Source organism: Prosopis cineraria, unplaced genomic scaffold, assembly GCF_029017545.1.
Source record: "Prosopis cineraria cultivar Desert tree isolate PC_DT_omini unplaced genomic scaffold, ASM2901754v1 PC5, whole genome shotgun sequence".
NCBI lineage: Eukaryota > Viridiplantae > Streptophyta > Magnoliopsida > Fabales > Fabaceae > Prosopis > Prosopis cineraria.
In genome coordinates this window covers 5,972,042-5,991,812 of record NW_026555336.1, presented here as the reverse complement: position 1 = coordinate 5,991,812, position 19,771 = coordinate 5,972,042, and the positions used below count along the sequence as shown (strand labels likewise).

At 32.2% G+C, this 19,771-nt stretch overlaps 3 protein-coding genes across 3 annotated transcripts; 1 reads left to right on the top strand and 2 right to left on the bottom strand.

The window, feature by feature from the left end:
• The first annotated feature begins 3,488 nt into the window (after positions 1-3,488).
• Positions 3,489-4,900, top strand: LOC129312188 (uncharacterized). The gene is made up of 2 exons (XM_054954817.1): positions 3,489-3,997; positions 4,069-4,900. Exons 1-2 carry the CDS (start codon positions 3,527-3,529, stop codon positions 4,783-4,785), a joined length of 1,188 nt encoding a protein of 395 aa, XP_054810792.1. The 5' UTR covers positions 3,489-3,526; the 3' UTR covers positions 4,786-4,900.
• Positions 4,901-11,297: 6,397 nt separating this feature from the next.
• Positions 11,298-12,172, bottom strand: LOC129311985 (classical arabinogalactan protein 9-like). Its single transcript, XM_054954520.1, has one exon. It carries the CDS (start codon positions 12,048-12,050, stop codon positions 11,625-11,627), a length of 426 nt encoding a protein of 141 aa, XP_054810495.1. The 5' UTR covers positions 12,051-12,172; the 3' UTR covers positions 11,298-11,624.
• Positions 12,173-14,134: 1,962 nt separating this feature from the next.
• On the bottom strand, positions 14,135-17,853 carry LOC129311984 (putative glycerol-3-phosphate transporter 4). The gene is made up of 3 exons (XM_054954518.1): positions 16,632-17,853; positions 15,200-15,745; positions 14,135-14,699 (listed from the first exon to the last, which is right to left on the bottom strand). Exons 1-3 carry the CDS (start codon positions 17,662-17,664, stop codon positions 14,662-14,664), a joined length of 1,617 nt encoding a protein of 538 aa, XP_054810493.1. The 5' UTR covers positions 17,665-17,853; the 3' UTR covers positions 14,135-14,661.
• Positions 17,854-19,771: the final 1,918 nt, after the last annotated feature.

The window sequence follows — 19,771 nt, the reverse complement described above, 5'->3', positions numbered from 1 at the left end:
GCAACTCAAAACAAATAGAAAAGTGATATAAAAATAGATAAATTACAATAGATTATGTTTCAAATAACCTTGCCTTCAATCCCAAAACATCTTCATTCGGCACTGGATTTTAAAAATATGATTTTGTATTTTTAAATATTAACATATGTTATTTTAGATTAACATAAATTATAAAAAATAGAAACTAAAAGAAGAAAGATTATAAGAAAATTTACAAAAAAAATTGTATGTACATTCTAAAAGTATAAATAATATAATTAAAAGAAGGAAATAGTTACTCTATCCATTTAAAAATGTAAGACATTTTTTGAAGAGTTGAATGTTAAAAAATGTAAGACATTTTTAGTCTTTTTAGGTGTAATCATTATATTTTTTTTTTAAATGTTCCTATTGATAATGACTTTCTATTTGTTATAGAGTATTTAATAGGGGTAAATATAAAAAGATATGATTCGTTGGAAAGTAAGTAATTACTTTATTGAGGGGTGAGATTCGGTTAAAAATGCCTTATATTTTTAAATGAAGGAAGTATTTTTTTAAAATCATTTTAAAATGATCTAAACCTATCTAAATTATACAATATAGGATAATATTTATATTTATATTTTAAAAAGTAATAAATAATATAAATTCTAAACTTTCTAAATCAAATTTATATATTATAGATATATTTTGTTGATCAACTAAATAGTATAAATCCAACACTGTGATGATAACAATGTTACCATAGATATATTAACATGTTTAAGTTTAGCAAAATGAGTTAAACTCATAACTGAAATGTACATTTATATCACATACTCAAATTATAAACTCATAAGAATTTACTTTTATTAATAAATAACTATTAAAATATGATTATGATTTAATTCAAATATATTTAAAATATAAATTATTAAAATTAAATTCATATACATTGATAAATTATCATATATAAAATATATAAATTTTAAAATAGAGAAACTTATTTTTGATATTTTTTATTTTCATTTTTATTAGTATTAATTTTTTTATTTTAAGTTTTTTTATTTGAATCAGATCTTATAACTTTTATGAGTTACATTCTTCACAATATACATTTACCTTGCCCAACTAAAAAAAGAACTAACGAGCTTAACAAATTTAACTAAACTTATATTATTTAGCCTCAGTTTATGAATTAATTGATATAATTTTATAAATTAAAAACATAAAAATGATAAATTTGAAGGTAAACTCGCGAGTTTAACTAAATTTATATTTAGTTTAAATTTATAAATGAGTTGATAAAATTTTATAAATTAAAAATGTAAAAACATTAAACTTAAAGAATCAACTTAAGAGTTTGACAACTATCATAATATAACAAATTAATATTCGAATGCTCACTTACAGAGTTGCTTGCATTTAACACCTAACTGTTATATATAATTATATATACGCACACACAATAGAATGCTAGAAAAGAAACATTTAAATTGTGCAAAATCAAATACCTCGATTTGCCAGGACCCCACTCAGTTATTATAAATTAATTGTAATTGTTACTCTATTATTAGCAATAACGACATATTTAAGTTTTCCAATAAAAGTTGTTTCAGTTAATAAATATCTAATTTACAGTAGCTTGCAAAATTGTAACTTCAAAGTATGTTACCAACATAAAGAAACATTGTTCATGGATACTTTGTTAGCGCTCTTGGAAGTGGAATGTATATTGTCCTGCGCTGGCCTTGAGAGTTTCAGGACTCACCTATTTTTTTTTTAAGAAAAATAATATATTTAAGTTATTTTGGCAAAAATGTAAAAGAAAAGAATAAACAGTTTCTTGTAAGAAATGATCAAATGAACATATTGACTGCTGAGGCTGAAGTTTGAACGGATTAGTCAGTTTACCAAATTGAGCATACTTACACCCACGCTTTCTCCTCCCATTTTCCGCCGATGCAGAAGCCAGGTAGATCAGCCTACCGAAACCGTGCAGCCACGTCACTCTTACATGACATTAATGATCATTAAATTTAATTAGAATTATGTTTTGCTTTGCCCAAAACCAAATACTCCCTTTATTTTAAATTACAAGCGCTTTTAAAAATTTTTTTATTATAAAATATGAAATATTTTAAATAAATTAAGGTTTTATTAAATGTTAAAATTTTAATATTACACTTTCTATCTATCACTTCTCTTTTTAATATATTAAATGATGGATATTTTAAAAAGTTTATATTTTTATTTTGAAAAGATAAAGTTGTTAAGTGTATTTAATGAGGTTTATTGATATGTAAAATTTTATCTAAAAGTATTTTATAATTTGAGACAGAAGGAGTACAATTTATTTGTAGAGATCTAGAATAGGAAATTAGGGTTATTATATTTTTGCCCAAAAATTAGGTTTTTATATAGGATTAATATGCAATTTAAATTTTAAACTATAGGTTTAGAGGTAATTTAAACTTTAAACTCTTAAAAAGGTAGATTTTAAAATTTAAACAATTAAAGTTAGGATAATTTCACTTTACCATTAAGTTTCAACAAACATTCATTAATTTTTTTAAAATTAGGGCTTAATGTGTAATTTTTTATCAAATTTTATTCTCCCTCTCTCTCTTACCCTCATTCGAGAAAAATCGCACATTAGGTCCCACTTTAATGAACATTTTTTAAGTTAACAATGGGGTGAAATTGCCTTAATTTTAATTGTTTAAGATTCAAAATATTTATTTTAAAAATTTAGGATTCAAACCGTCCTTAAATCTATAATTCAGAGTTTAAATTACATATTAATTTTATTTATATAACATTTTAGAATGTGAGTCCCATGCTTTCTGTAAAAGTTCAATTAAGTTGTATGCCCAATCACTTACCAATAATATAATAAAACTTCGACAAATTCGTACATTAAAAATCGTGCGGCATGGAAAAAAAAAAGCACAATTATTTGTAAGATCTATATTATTCAGTGGTTTAACCTGGTAATTAAGGTCATAAGAATGTTTTTTATTAAAAAAAGAGATAATATAACTTTTAATCTTTAAAATTTCTTTTAATTTTGATTTAGTCATTGGAATTTGACTCAATACAATTTAATGGTTTATTTAGTTAAGGAATTACAGAGATTAAATTCTTCCAAGTCAAGAAACTACACAAATTAAATTGTTTATAATTAAGAAATTATAGGAGTAAGAGTTATTCTGGATTAAAATTTAGAAATTAAATCGAAAGAGTTCAGAAGTCTAAAAGTTATGTTTTTCAAAAGAAAAAAAAAAGTAAGTTGAACATCTAAACTTAACAAAACTCATACCTATAATTCTAAGTTCAAAAAATAATTTCAGAATCACTCATAATGATATTTGAATTTTGATCACATGTTTACCAATATTTGTTGGTAAAAATCTGTTGGTGGTAAGTTCAACCGTTTAACTGTACGCGCAGTGAAAGCCGCGGTAAAATTTTCCGTTATATTTCACCCTCCAGCAAAGAAACGAGACCCTGGAACATAGAAGCTCTCTCTCTCTCTCTCTCTCTCTCTCTCTCAAGAAAAAATATGGGAATGGGAGAGGCAAAGTCGCAGATTGAAGCTGTGTTAACTGTGTCACCATTAAAGGTGACTGAACCACGACAGGTTCGTCAAGTTCTGGCGACCCACAACGCAAAAGCTATTTCTGGCTGTTACCACATAGTTCTTTACTTCCCCAAGTCTACCAAGGACGACGACCATCATCATGAGGCGTTTCTGGCTGGTTGGGCCGTCGAGTCACTGGCCATGGCTCTGTCGGACTACCCCCTGGTCGCAGGCCGGCTCCGGCGAAGGGAAGACCCTGACGACGGCGGAGCAGTACTGGAGATTGTGTCCAATGACTCAGGCATTCGAATGGTGGAGGCTCGAATCCCCATGACCATGTCTCATCTTCTTGGACTGAATCGAGAGGATTTCGTTGAGGTTGAAGCTGATCTTGTGTTCTGGAAGGACGTGGATGAACACACACCTGATTTCTCTCCTCTCTTTTATGTTCAGGCAAGTATGTATATGTATAAATCTAAATTCATATCGTGACTAGTTCAAGTCATTTTATCATTTATTTTCAGGTGACAAACTTCGAATGTGGAGGATACTCCATTGGAATAAGTTGCAGCTTCCTCCTGACAGAGTTTCTGGTCGTTGAGAATTTCCTCAAGAAATGGTCGGACATACACAAGAACAATATTAATAACCTAAAAGCCCAGAACGAAGAAGAAGACACTAAAACTGTCACACCCATATTTTACCATCCTCGTCTTAAGAACTTTGAGTCTCCTCCCACCGAAATAATCACTCGCACCCCAACAAAGCACCAGGTCGTAAATGTCATATTCAAGGTCGCTTCGTCCCAGGACGCAGGTTTCGAGGAGGACGACGACGACATGTGGAAGGAACTGGGCATGATTTTCGTGGAGAAGGCAGAGCAAAAGCTTGACAGGAAGATAATGATTGAGAGCTTCTCGTTGATGGTGATGAAATCTGGTGAGGTTATCAGAGAGGTGGGAAGTTGCTGTAAGAGTAAAAGTGTGCAGAGATCTGCAGGCAGGGTGATGAAAAAGAAGGAATATGAGGTGGTAAGGACAACGTGGGATGAGTTTGGAGGGTACGAGGTAGAGTTTGAGGAAGGGAATGAGGCCGTGCTTGTTTCTCGTTGGATTCATTGTTCGGTTTGCGATGATGAGGCACATGTCGTGGCTGTTCCATTTCCAAAAGAAGGTGTCTCTGCTTTGATTATGGTTTCGCTTCCTGTTGGAAACAGTTACATCAGTAGTTATAAGGCTTAATTTGGATGTTTTAATTAATTGTACAAGGATTTAGATCATTTCATTCTGCTTATTTGTGTTCTTTAACCTTGTCTTCCATTTAATTTAACAGATAAAAAGCGTGGTTTCCCGTTCAGCAGGAGCTATTCTTGTATAATTTTGATCATGCTTTCTTAGATTTCTATGGATCCTAAAAAATAGAGCAGGCTCTTATTCACTTCTTATTCACTTCTATACTGTTTGTGTAACTATTGCTCATCATAAGTGTACGGGTCATAATAAATAATATAAAATAAGTAAAGTATTATTCTCTTGAGGATTTGTTCAAAAATAATGATCAAATAAAAGACTAAGTGAGTTCAACTAAGTTGAGCCAAACATAATTAGATGAAAATAATTTCAAAACTAAGTTAACACTAAAAAAATAAAGAAAAGCAATTGATTCACACACTTTAGATATAAATTGGGAGTTAGGATTATTTATCCCCCTTGCATTTCATAACACCAAAATTACCTCATTTTATAAATACTTTTAATGAAAATAAGTGCTAATTTAGAGTTTTAAAAATACTTGGATAAGCTCTCTCAAGTCATAAATAAGCGTTTAGTTAAATTAATTGCGCAATCTCTTATTACAATTAATAAAACTCAATTTTAAATACCAACCCTAATGTGGCTATGCAAGGCTAGCAATTATATTTCTATCTTATTAGCAAAACCATCTATTCAATATGTAAATATCAAGTTCTTGCACTATTTTACCTAAATTTTACACTCAATCTAGCCCTTTCAAGCATCAATTAAGTGAACCAACATCTAAATGGTAGTCAATCACTTGAAAGCATTAAGGAACAAGTAAAATAAACATATATATATATATATATATCATTAATCACAAAAGGAGAGGAAAAACTTAATGATAATCCATATAAGGGTTTAAAATAATCCTAGAGTAAAGAGTTTAGCTACTCATAAACATAAAAAAACTACAAATACGAAAGATATTCATAGCCATTACAAGATTACAAGAAGGAAAGGGAAGAGGAATAGAAAAACCAAGAAAAAGGAACTCCAAATGTCTTCAAAACTCTATTCTCTTGCTTCAAGCACTTCCAATGCCCAAACCCTAGCACACCCAAACTCCAAATGTGTCTAAAAGTTTGAAGAATATGTTCTGGGTTGAGCTCTCAACATATATATGTCCTAGCCAATCAATTTTTGATAAATAAAATGTAGCATTTTTCTGACAACGGTGAAAGTCATGAATGAAAGTCTCAACTTTCTGACAACTTTAACATTTTTAAACTGTTTTCACAATTAATAAAATTTATCCTTTTTGCACTTGATTTCTTCATCCAAAACCCTTCCAAAAATATCAACAAAGCTTCAAAAATGCATCTAATCAAATCTTAAATTAAAATAACACAAAATTAGGTTGAAAATATTAAATTAAAGCTAAGAATGCAAACCCAAAGTAAAATGCACATTTTTTTAATTTAGGTAATAAAAATATATACAAATGAGGCAAAATGAATTAAAATATAAAGAAAATGTGATAAAATGATATGAAATTCTAGAGGTTAACAGTAACTTACTCCCTTTTGTCCTATTTATAAATCATTTTCAATATATTTTATCAAAATCAAGAAAAACTTTAAACCTTGTTAACTTTATCTTAAAATTTAACAAATTTTTACCTTTATCTATAATAAATGTTATTAAATTTTATTATTGATATTTTTATTCAAAGCATTTAATAAGGGTAAAAAATATAAAGAGGAGTATTGAGAATTAACAAGTGTTCTATAAATAGGATCAATTTTTTTCTTCTCTCTCTCTATCCTATAAACAGGATTAGAGGAATAACAAATTCTCAAGAATTTTTATAGAATTTTCCTATGCACATCCCCTCTGTTCGGTATTATAAGAAACTTTTTTTTTTAAATTATCATGTTAAAAAATTTAAGACATTTTAAATTTTTATATGTAATTAATACAATTTTTTTTAAAAAAATATCCTTAATTAGAAGTGTCATTAATAAGATATTTTAATTGAGACAACATATTAAATGAGGGTAAACATGAAAAATATATAATTTTAAATGTCATTAATTAATTTATTAAAGTGTAAATAAATTAAAAGTGTTTTATAATGCTGAACAAAAATAGTATGTGAAATAAGAAATAAATGATCAAGTTTCATCCTTAATTTTCTTGAATTCCCATAGAAAGCGAGGTTGAGGCATATTACCTAATTAAATTTAGGTATTAACAAGTCTAGTTTCAAATATGAAAAATACATGTCGCAGTATGGTTTCAAAATTTTGATCTTGAAACGTTGCTCCTGGGACATCATTTATAGGAACATCCAAATCACATTTATAGTCTCTTGCCTCTCTTCCATTCAACTTAACTAACCCAGCTATATGGGATGTGGGTGGGTTTGTCTCTTGCCTATGTTTCATCAACATCATTCATATAGTCTTAATTTTTGGAGGTGTGAAGTGATATGAAGACATTTATTGCATAGTTTTTGGAAGTTAGAGGTAGGTGAGAAGAGAGGGAGGTATTTCATTTGAAGCATTGATGACTAAAAGCAATCAATTAACAACCATCATTAATATTGAATTTTAATTTTTATCCAAATTCAAATTAAATAAATATTACTCCCTCAATCTCATTTATAAGATATTTTTTTGGCAAAGTTATACATATCAATGAAATTCATTAAATATAGTTTATAATCTTAAATTTTTATATAAATTTTTAAAAATATCATTCATTAATAAGAGCAGAGAGATTGAGGAAAATAAATTTATTTAATGAATGAAGTAATGAAGGGTAATATTAAAATAGTTATCATTAATGAAACTTTATATTTTTTAAAAATATCTTATATTTTGAGATAACAAAGTTGCATCTCCAAAAAAGTCTTTATACTCCATCTGTTTAGAATTATAAGGCACTTTTAACTAGCACCTCCTAGTAAGCTAGTTAATCATATTTAAAATAATAATCATTCTTTTACATGTATCTTTATTAGGTTGTCCAAATTAAAACTCTTGTTAATTATACCCCTAATTAAGGGTATTGTTAAAAAAGAATCTTACTAAATTTATCTTGAAAGTCTAAAAATATGTTATGTTTTAAAATGATATATACTTCAAAATTTTTTTTTATAATACTCCCTTCATCTTAAATTATAAGAAACTTTTAGGAGAGATTCAATATTTTAAAATATAAGATACTTTAAGAAGATTAATGTTTCATTAAATAGGCTTATTTCAATATTACCCTTTCTCTCTTTATATTTAATTTCTGTCCCTTCTTTTTTTAATATATTAAATGAAAAGTATTTTAAAATTTTATATTTTTATTTTTTAAAAAATAAAATTGTTAACTATATTTAATGAGATTTATTAGTATGTGAGATTTTATTTAAAAGTGTGTCTTATAATTTGAGATGAAGGGAGCACTAAATAGAGGGACCAATTCACTTTTAATAAATTTACACTTCCAATAAATTAGTTAATGACTTTTAAAATCACATTTTATATTTACTTTTATTCAATAAGATGACTCAAATAGAAAAATTTTATTAATTACACCTTTCTATGAAAGGTTTTTTTTTTAGAAGAATGATAATTAAGTCTCAAAAGGATCAATTAATTCAAATTAATAATAACCAATTTCAAAGTGCCAATAAAGTCCCTTGTCATTCAGCAGTAAAATATTGTTTAATAGCTTTAAGGGATTTGCAAGTTTGGCTTTTAAATTTGCAATTTCATTATGATGTATCTATAACTTGTTTTTCAAATTTGTAATTTGTAATTCAAATATTGTAGTAGCTCCAGCGATGGAGGTCTATTCGTTGCCGTCTTGAAAAAGGCTCAAGTCATCGGCATTGGTGCTTTGGCAACAATGATTAGTGATTTTTTTTTCTTTTTAAATAAATGAAGGGCATTTTGGTTATTTCCTTTTAAAAAATAATTTTAATCTAGTCTTTGGATCCTGCAGTGTAGTTTTAGATTTTATTGAATGTGATTTGAAAATGCATCACATCCCTAGTCCTTTACTAAAATTCTCCCTTTTATTTTATGATTAAAGGAATGATCTCTCTCTAGTTTAGATTAACTAAGCAGCTCAAATGAAGTTAGAGAGACAATTGAATTTTTAGAGAGTGTGGAAAAGATTCAATTGCTATAAAATTGTTTAGGGGGCTATTAACAAGTCCAAATTCAGATTACCCTTAGCTACCTATTCAAGATGTTAATAAGCTATATCATATAAATAATATTATTTATAAAGGGAAATTGCTCTGCTTCACTTAGTTGAGAGATCACTTAAAATTGTGAATCGTGGAATTTGATTTTCAATTTAATTTCAGTATTTTACGAAATGTTGTTAGTGGTAGTGGTGGTAGTGGGGTTCGAACATTCTCTTAATTTATTATTTACTTTGATAAAAAGAAAAAAAGAATCAATTCTAAGCCCCATCTCATTCATCATTGTTGGAACTCAAATTGGATGGTATCTCAAATCCTCTCACCTATTAAATGTTCATATGATGTTATAAAGATAATCGAATTAATCGAACAGTTACAAAAAATGTAAGCACAAAATAAATTAAAAAAAAAAACACAAAATCACAACTCTATCTTTTGATGCGTCTTTGCCTTAGACCTCAATCTAAGTTTATATGACCGGAAAAAAACGGTTAAAATGTATCATCATATAATTTCCTTTTAGTTTATTGTTACGTTTATTTAATGAAACATGAATTTTCAAGTGTTGATCAAATCCTACAACTACAATGCAGACACTCTCTAGATGAGAGGAACAACCTTAAAATCTATAATATAGTTGTTATATCTTTGAGATTTAAAATAATTAAGAAGATGAGAGTGGAAAAAAGCTCTGTTGAAATGCAACTTCCCTTTGGAGATGGTGGATGCCAGGGAGGTAGTTGTGGTGGCTGCCAAACTGGTGGAGGAATGCTGGGTTGCTAAGTGTAGGAAAGCGAGTTTCTGCAGAAGAAAAGAAGATAATTGGGTGGGGGGGGGAGAGATGGAAGGCTCCTGAGGTTGGCATTGCTGGTATTGGGCTGATTTGTAGGGACCATAATGGTCTCTTTTTCTTGGTGGTTTGGGTCGAATATGGAGGCATCATCTGCTTTCATGATTGAGTGCTTAGCTGTTAAGGAAGCACTGGTGCTTTGTGACAGGTTTGATAGGGAAGTCTGTGTAGAGACTGACTGTGAAGTTCTTTTTATATTGTTGAATGCTGATTCCTGTGCAGGATGTGATTGGAATTATGAAGCTTTGGTGAATGTCATCCTTTGCTAGCCAGATCAAAGCCTTTGGTTTCGTTTTCTCTTGTTGCTAGACAAGGAAATAGAGCTGCTGACTTGGTGGCAGCCTTTTGTGCAAAGAAGTTGTGGCCTAATGGGTGGCTAGAGACAGCACCAACTTCTTTATCTACTGTGTTGCTTGATGATCTGTGTGGTAAAGGGAAGATTTTGGAGGAAGCTTGCGTGGAATGGGTTGAAGATCAGAGAAGGTCAGGATTGGTTAGGTTTATTTTACTTTTGATATAGGTTGTAATAGGTTTACTGCTTTCCTTTTTTATTTTTTTTATGCTTTTCTTTTAGCTTGTACGCTGGGCTTTCTTTTGCTTTCTTTCTTTTGCTTTTTGAATATCTTTTTGTTTGTAATATCAATAAAATGGTCTCTTTTTCTGTCAAAAAAAAAGAAAAAGAAATGCAACTTCCCTTTGATTGCTTTACATAAATTAACAACATATATGCTTCACTTGGGCAGATACATCACAGAGTCAGAGAGGCACAGAACTGACATGATCAAAGCCAAGTTAAAACTAACTAAAACTAAAGCCTAACACATCTTCAATGGATGAATTCCCTTGTTGCCTTTCAAAACCAAAAAAAAAAAAAAACAGGCTTTTTCATTATCATTCAGTTTTAAAATATATAAAGTATGCTTTTAATAAAAGCTCTATATAAGTTGTAGGCTTGTGGGTTAGGGCATGGTAGAGTAAAATAAAACAACTAGCATTCTTGGTCTCAGTGGTGAACAACACTTTCTTTCACAGCATGTGAACTATGCCCCACCAATGTCGTCTTCTTTCTATTCTTCCACTACCAGTCAGTCCCATTCTATTTTGAAGTTTAACCCTATCTTCTTCACATAGAGCTACAGCTACCACACCTAACCTCTCTCTCTGTTCATCGTAAGCTTACCTGCCCCATTCATAGCAGAATAGCCTTTATATTTCCTTTAATAAACAAAACCTCTTTCAGAAAAGTTTGCTGAATTTTCAAAGAAAGCATCCATCGTCGTCAGTTCTAAAAATAAATAATTGCTACACCAAGCTAACTACAAGACAACAAGTAAATGAATTAAAATTGTGACTTATGTTAGTCCTGACAACAGTTAATTGTGTCGTAGGAATTTGGTTTGGAAATAATTAATCACAAGTACGTACAGACATTGCTCAAGGTTGGGCGAGCCATATGAATACTGGAACATCTAGAATCAATTACTAGGAAAGTTAGATACATGGCACACAGAGGTCTGACAAAAACCAGAGAAAAGGTCAGAACATTAGAGAATCCAGTTTAAAAATGGCCATATCCCTCTCTTATTCAGCTACAATGTGACAAAAGGATATGACCTCTAAATGAAAGCTCCTGATGAAAAGCAAAATCACTAAAAATGGTGCACCCAAGTATCATCATGCATGAACATGAAGCAACAAAACCAAAGGGAAACTCAAAGGCTACACGAATACATGTCCTCATCAATCTACATCATGGAATCAAAAACTAAAACAATTTTCAATGATTTATTCAAGCAAGCACACTAGAGCTACCCCAAGCACAAAAGCTAGCATCGAGAAGCTGGTTCCAAGAACAAAGGCGTCACTGCCAGGGGTAGAGGGGGCCTGTCCAATTGAGGGCGATGGAGCTGACCCGGGTGCCGGTGCCGGCGCCGGCATTGATGAATGTGATGGCGACTCAGGAGAAGGAGCTGGGGGTGAAGGTGGGGGAGCGGTGGTGCTGCTGGACGGGCCTGGGCTGGGGGAACTTGGTGATGATGGAGGAGATGAAACAGGGGAGGTGGCAGGCCCAGGAGCCGCCTTTGGAGGTGGCGGCGACATGGTGCTGGAAGGCGGCATTGTGGTGGGTGCAGAGGCAGGGGCTTGGCCTGTAGTGAATGCTACCAGAGCCAAGGACATGGCTAGCACGAGCATGGCACGTGCAAGCGCCATGACAGAACACAGAAAAAGAAACTTGAATGACACAGAAAGCACGGAGAGAGAGAGGGGGGGGGGCAGAGGCAGAGGCAGAGGCAGAGTGAGTGGTTCTGGAGAAGAGCAGGGGAAGAAGTGGTTGAGAGAGAGAGAAATAGGAGGAAAATATTAGAGAAAGTTTAAGAGAATCTAACCCTCATCTTTAATGGCACGACACTGAAATGCAAGAATATTCGATCCTTGAGAATGAGTTTGACACGTATTGAGAAAGAGCGTGCGTGAATTTTAAGTGGAGGAAGCATCTTGTGATTGTGGTCATGCATCCACAGAATCCGAATAAGCATTCGGGTGTTAACTATGAAATTAAAGTTGAAGACTTTGGATTACAACTACCAAACATGCCTCTTCGCAAATGAAGCCATTCATATTATAAAGCTACAGTATCCTTTTATCTCTTTTATAATTACTCCAAGACAAACTTGAGTAAGTTAATCTCACAGTTAAACCTACTCCCAAAATAGAAAAACCATTAAACAAATGCTTTGCTTGTTATCATTATTATGAGAGAGATTAAGAAAAGAGCAGAAGAAAAAGAGAGTGAATTGAATATAGAATCTCAGTCTTGACATGCAAATAATGGAGGGTAAAGCGGAAAGAATCCAAGGCAGCAAAAGGATAATACTATAGAGAAAGAGAAAGAAATGAGTGGCTGACGACACATAACACAAACATGTATATTTTATTCTACACATTATACACGGTAAGTGATTAACTGAATATGGAGAAAGAGGAAGAAGTGGTGACCATGATGATGAAGATAAGTGGCACCATGTGGTGGGTTAAGTAAGGGCAATAAAAAGTAAGGACACAGTGACCCCATACCTACAATAACATTATACAATTCAACATCTTTCTCATCTCTATCGTACAAGCCTATTCATCCTCTGACACCGAGCATTTCTCTGTCTTTGTCCCGCTTCCTACGGGTTACTCTGAATCTTCATCTGCCACACTCCAACTAATTCTTTAAGTTTTGAGTATTCTTCTGTTTTAAACACTCATGTTTACTTGTAATCCAGTGTTCACAGAGACTAAATGGGTTGTTTTTTTATCCATGGCATATTTAATGTTGTTGAAATTTTGGAAAAGGACATGTCTCATGTAACATGTCCGTCCATGACTGTGCTTCTCTTTTAAAGTATTTTAAAAGCACCCAATACCTTAAATTATTGATCAGAATAATTTTACCTTTTAAATAATTAAAACGGAGTATTTTTATCTTTAACATCAAATTCTCAACGTTGGAGTACAAACTTTTTAACAGACAATGTTGGGAATCTAATAGCAAAGATAAAAATGTTCCATTTTAATTATTTGAAGAATAAAATTACTCCAACAAATAATTTAGAGTACTTAATGCTTCTTAAAATACTTCAGTGATAAAAACGTACTTTTACCCTGTAGATATACCACACAGCTGTTGACAGGTTGGTGCAGAACAACTTATTGTCCCTTTCATTGCACATTCAAATGCAAGTGCCCGGCTTATCGCCATACACTGCAGGGTATACATTCTCCAACTCATAGCTTTAATATGCTTTCCTGCCTTTCTGGGTCAGACCAGCTAAAACTATTCCGTATATTAATTTTCTTTATTTATTTATTTATTTTGTTTTTTGCATGAAAAAAAGACCAAATTGAAATAAACTAAATCAAGAAATGAATGACAGTCATCATTCTATAGTATTATGAAATGTAAAAATCATCATCAAATTAAAAGTAGCATTCTTTAGTTGACGCCTCAGTTTCTGTTATGTTGTCCCTCTATCATCGAGGGAGATGGATTTTATCTATGTTATATCACAGGTCACATGAAAATGTATTCTATGTTATGTTGTCCCTCTATCACTCACAGGTCACATTAGGAGTTTAGGACCACCAGCAGAAAATGCATTCCCCAAAACTTCTTTTATTTATTTGTCAATAAACAAGAAAATATAGATTTAACATTTGAATCCCTCTTCCACCTTCATCCAGCAGCTAAACATTACTTCCCTGGCTAGAATTTATCATCTTAAAACTGAGATGCAGATGAGAAAGATGATGGTAACAGATACTGAGCCGATTTTAATTCTCGACAAATTAAATGCAAGTATCATAACTGAAATGTACTGAAATATAGCTCATGAATATGCTATTCAAATTCTAAGCATTCATATTACAAGTATCAACATTGTTTTTCAAAAGCTGATGATAACAAGTTATAGCTTGGGGGTTAAGCGGGGTTTGGGCTAGGACAAGATAGGAACTTTGCCTTTGTCTAAATCAGTCGGTCTAGAACCAGAAAATAATAAAACTTACTGGATACACAGACATAAGAGGTCATAACAAGCAAAAGCAATCATCCTCCATGTATCCCCAGAGAAGAAGTTTTTTCATGGTGAACAGAAATCACGTTTGGAATTTGGAACCCGGTAGAATCTAGACAAACTGATGAAGTCGAATAATGAATTAAATGACTGCAAGCTGCAGTTAAGAGCCACTGACAAAATCTTTCCCCGTTCTTTTTCTCATTACAATCTTGGTGTTGAGCAGTATCTTTGAAGGTTCATTGTCTCAAACATGAGCATCACCTTTCCTCACTCAGCAATGGTTGAGATGTTGAGGCTTCCAAAAAAAAAAAAAAATCACCAGTTAGTCCAGGATGCTATAAGCATTACTCGGATAGTCAAACGAACAAATTCACAATTCAAGCATTGGACTTGACATGGCTTCAACAGATACATAAAAAATGAGTGTGCTTTTTTTTTTTTTTTTTTTTGGGTTCTTCACACGTACTCGTACATGGAAAAAACTTCACTTCAAATCTAAAGAAGAATGCTCTGATCTTCCTAGCATGCTAAATTCAATTGCTTCAATTCAGAATTTCAATAATTTATACCTAGACTCACCAGGGTCTGAACTCTGGAGTTTCTATTAGACGGTGACTACTCTATATGGAATAGATACTGCCATGAGCAAAACAATAGATTGATAAAACCAGTGCAAGAGAAGGAAGAATAAAACCCCATGATTACATGTCTTCTTAGAAGAAGCTCCTTAAACGAATTTGTTTAAGCAATTAACCCTTTTTTCTAACAATAAATATTTAATATTTGGAGATTTACCTCCAGAATATTGCTGCCCAATGGACACAGGCTCTGATCTGCGACTTTTTGCTGCAATTTCAGCTATGACCAAACGTGATAAAAGAAGCCCAGCAGTAGAAGCCCCAAGTGCTAACATAGCAAAAACGGCATTCCAGCCCATTGTTGAAAGGAACCCAGTAAGAAGAGGACCAAGAGCAGCTCCAACTGATCCGGTGCCATCTATTATGGCAGTAACTGTAGCTAGAGCACGAGAATCTCCTCTAAGAGAACTGTGTGTTCCTAAGTCCGCGGAAACAGCAGTGGTGATGAGTGCATAAGGACCATTCACAAGCAGTCCAGTGGCCACCATAAGTGCAATGTTGACATTCATAGAAATACTTCCATAGATTCTGTATAAAAGCATAGCAGGAATTGCAGCATACATGAAACTGGCTGCAGTGGTAGCACGGGCATTGAGTTTGTCAGATATGTAGCCAGCAAGAACACCTCCAAATATACCCCCTACATCAAACAAAGTAGAGAGATTGCCAGCAGATTCAACAGAGACATACTCTCCACCAATTTCTGCAAGATCATCAAAAGGAATAAAATAACAAATTCGACCTTCGTACAAGGTAAACACTGTATTACAAGCACAAGAGAAGAGTACAAGACAAAAGACCCCCACGATTGATGATGATTTATGAGTCATGACAGACGCAGTTTCTTTTTTCTTTTCTTTTTTTCTTTTAAGCTAAAAGATGCAGTTTACATTGCCTAAGAGTTGGCAACTTAAATGATAGTAGAAGAGGCAACCTCATAAATTTTTAACCAGCTTCCATATAAAGGAACCATGTTTTGGGGATTACAAAAGGCCGCCCTAAGATTATATTCAGATCTTTGAAGAGGGAAACTAAAGGAAATTCATTCTGCTGCCACTTTGTCAAAAAGGGAGAAAAAAATATATGCGATCAATATCCACAAGAGATAATCCTGCTACAATAATGATTACAATCCATGTGCCCAGCATTGGGTCATAAATGTCCACTTCTCAGTCAATTCCAGTCATAGACAACTATGAAGGAACACATGAATAGAGAAGACTCCGTTGGATTGTCAGTCAAGTTGGAAGCGTACATCACTATGTGAGAAGCAACTTGGCGAAAAAAGATATCCTAGTAACCAAAAGGTTGGGTGATCGCAAATGCTCTAAGCTTAAGCAGAACGCGACCATCTCCAATCACCTGTACCTAGACTACGAATATGGATAGTTAATGTGGAAGAGCAGAATCAAAAACTCCCTAGTATGTGGGAATCAAGTACCAACAATTTCATTACTTATTCGAAAATCGCTCGGTCCAGGACTGACCAACTCTCTAACCGTCATTTGCTTATGTAATTTTGCAATCTCATTTAACTTTAGTATATTCCCAATATAAGGTAAACCAAGAAGCATGTTCATAATAATTACCCGTCTGACTCAGGTAAAATGGTAACCAATACAGAAACGTGTAGGCAACAAGCTTGGCGAAGAAAAGGCACAAGGCAAATGGTATAACTCCTGGTATAAAGCATGCTTCAAGGAGCCCAACACTCTTCTTACGTACTGAAGCGCCACTCAAGGTACGTAGTGACTCTGGTGATAAAGCCACGTTGGTCACTTCCTCTTTCATTATTTGAGCTTCTTCATCAGGATGGATTGCCGCTAATAGGTCCGAATCTGAGCCATGTGTCGAAGCAAAACCTACGTCCTCAGGATAAGCAGCCAAGAACAAGTAAACAAATAATCCTCCAAATATGATCAAAGCTCCTGGAACGATGAAAGACCACCCCCATCCATATTTCAAGACGCTAACTGCAAGAAGAGAGCCGCTTATGTTGCCAACTGAAGTGTGAGCATTCCAAACACCCATTATCAATCCCCTCTTCCTCTTGCCGAACCAATTACCAATCACAGCAACAACAGAAGGCCAACCCGTTGCTTGAAACAATCCAGCAATCATTTGCATAATTAGATAAAAAGAGAAGGCATGAATTTTCCAGAAATAGCCCATCCCAAAAAGGCCAACGAACACTCCACTACCAATCATCCCCATAGTCAAGAACAAACGAAGGTCAAGAGTGTCCCCCAAATGCCCAGAAACATACATTCCCACTGAGTAACATGCGAGAAACGCAACATCAATTTCGCCCAATTTCGACGTCCCATCAGGTTCATTAAAGGGGGCCCACCCATCACTCTTCTTACCAACAATTCCCCGATCCTTAACGAACACCTCGCCCATTGGCCAGGGTTTGTGCTCGGTGATATGGCCATTGGTTTCAGGGTAGAGCACACTCTTAACTATACCGGTAGGTTTTCTGGAAGCATGGAAACAAACGTAAGCTACAAATGTAACAAACAAAACAATGTATCTATACGTTTTGAGTTTCCATCTCGCGCCACTGATGATTAAAAACCCAGGAGGGGGTCTCCTTGATCCAAGAGAACCAGGCGGGGGCATCGTAAGGAATAAGCCAAATTACAATTTATGATCAGAATTATGCATTCGGTGAATGTTGAAGCGTTGATCGAAGTCAGAAGGAATTTGCAGGAAAGAGAAGACAGACACCGGGGAGAAGGAAGGGAAGGGAAGGGAGTGAGAAGAGGAAAAGCGAGAAGAGCGGAGCAGAGAGGCAAGACCGTTTCTGAAAAATTGAAATGCTTTCCTTCATTTAGGCTTCTCAGGAGGTCGTATTTGTTTCTGTGAGTACGGTGGAAGGTTTTGGCGGTTACATGTGGCATTTGGTTCGCGCTTTTGACTGTTCGACGTTACCACGTGTCATGATCGTTAACTACTTTTTTTAAAAAAAAAATCACACGCCGAGCATTGGCAAGTGGCAACTGCCTTGCTTCACGTTACTTGGAACAAAAAATTAGATGGAACATTAATCCTTAAATAATTTTATATATTTTGAATGCACCAGTTAAAAAAATAATAAATACTTCCTTTATTTAAAAATATAAGATACATTTTAAGGAGTTCGATATTAAAAAATAGAAGATATTTTTAATCTTTTAAAGTGTAACCATTATTTTTTTTAAAGTGTCATTATTGATAATGACTTTATATTTATTGTAAGATATTTAATGAGGGTAAATATAAAAAGATAGAATTATTTGAAAAGTAGGTAACTATTTTATTAAGGATGAAATTTAATTAAAAAGTCTTATATTTTTTAACAGAGGGAGTAAGTAAAAATATGGTTAAAAATTATAAAAATCACTTAATATTATATATTTTGGATCAAATAGATATTTTACAAGATATCTGATCTGGAAGAAATAATTTTTATTTTAAGCGGAAATCATACAAATAAAAGTGATGAGTGATAACCCTTATAATGAAATTTGCCAAAAAAAAAAATTATGAGCATGGGAAAATTAACTTCAAATATAAGCTACCCCTTAAATCAATAAAAGTAAGAAGATCTTGAGTTTGAAATTTTTTTTTCAAAACAAATACTTTCAAGCAGAATTTTTTGCTTCAGATTTATTCGAAGAAAGAATTAAATTATATAATGATGAGACTAAAAATTTTTTTTAGGTATTTTTACTATGTTTGATAATACTTAATTCATATTCAATAATATTAAATATCAAATAGTATTTATTAATAAAAATTATATTTAAAATTTAGGACCAAATTCAAGTAATTACCATGGCCAATATGTTTTTCATTATTTTAATTTTGTAATTCTTTAATTTTTCCTTCCTGTTTTATTGCGGTTAACACTAGTGTGTTTTTTCTTTTCAATGTTAAAAAAATCAAAATAGTCATTGAATCAATTGAAATATTAGTTTATAATTCAATAGTCAGATTGTAATTTGAGTCATGGTTTGGCTAATTATGAATAAATTAATACATTTTAAATAATATATGTTTAAAACAAAAAAATAATTATATATGATAATAAAAATGAATTTTTAAATTTAATGAAATAGTATAAGATAAAAAAGTAATCATCCATCATTATCTCATCATTTTAATTCAAAATAGATATATTTATTTCAAAAATTAAATTTAAAATTTTAAAATACAATTAATATGTAATTTAGACTTTAAATTATAAGTTCAAGAACAATTTAAACTCTAAACTCTTATTTGATACATCCTAAATTCTCAATTAAAATTAGTGCAATTTTGCCTCCCACTGTTACACTAAAGCAAACATTTGTTATTTTTCTAAAAATGAGGTTTAATATGTAATTTTTATCAAATTTTACTTTCTTTCTTTCTCCCTTCCTTTGAAAAAAATTACACATTAGGCCTCATTTAAAAAAAGAATAACAAACATTTGTTTTAATTTAATAGTGAGAGTGAAATTACACTAATATTAATTGTTTAAAGTTTAAAAAGTATCAAATAATAATTTATGATTCAAATCACCCCTAAACCTATGATTTAGGGTCCAAATTACATATTAACCCTTTAAAATATATACATGTTTCTTGCACATTTGTTCATTCTTTTCATTTATCAATACTTATTAGGTATAAATATGTCAATTGTAGTTCATAAATATGAATTGAAATTCTAAAAAATAACATGATCGATTCAACTAGTTCAT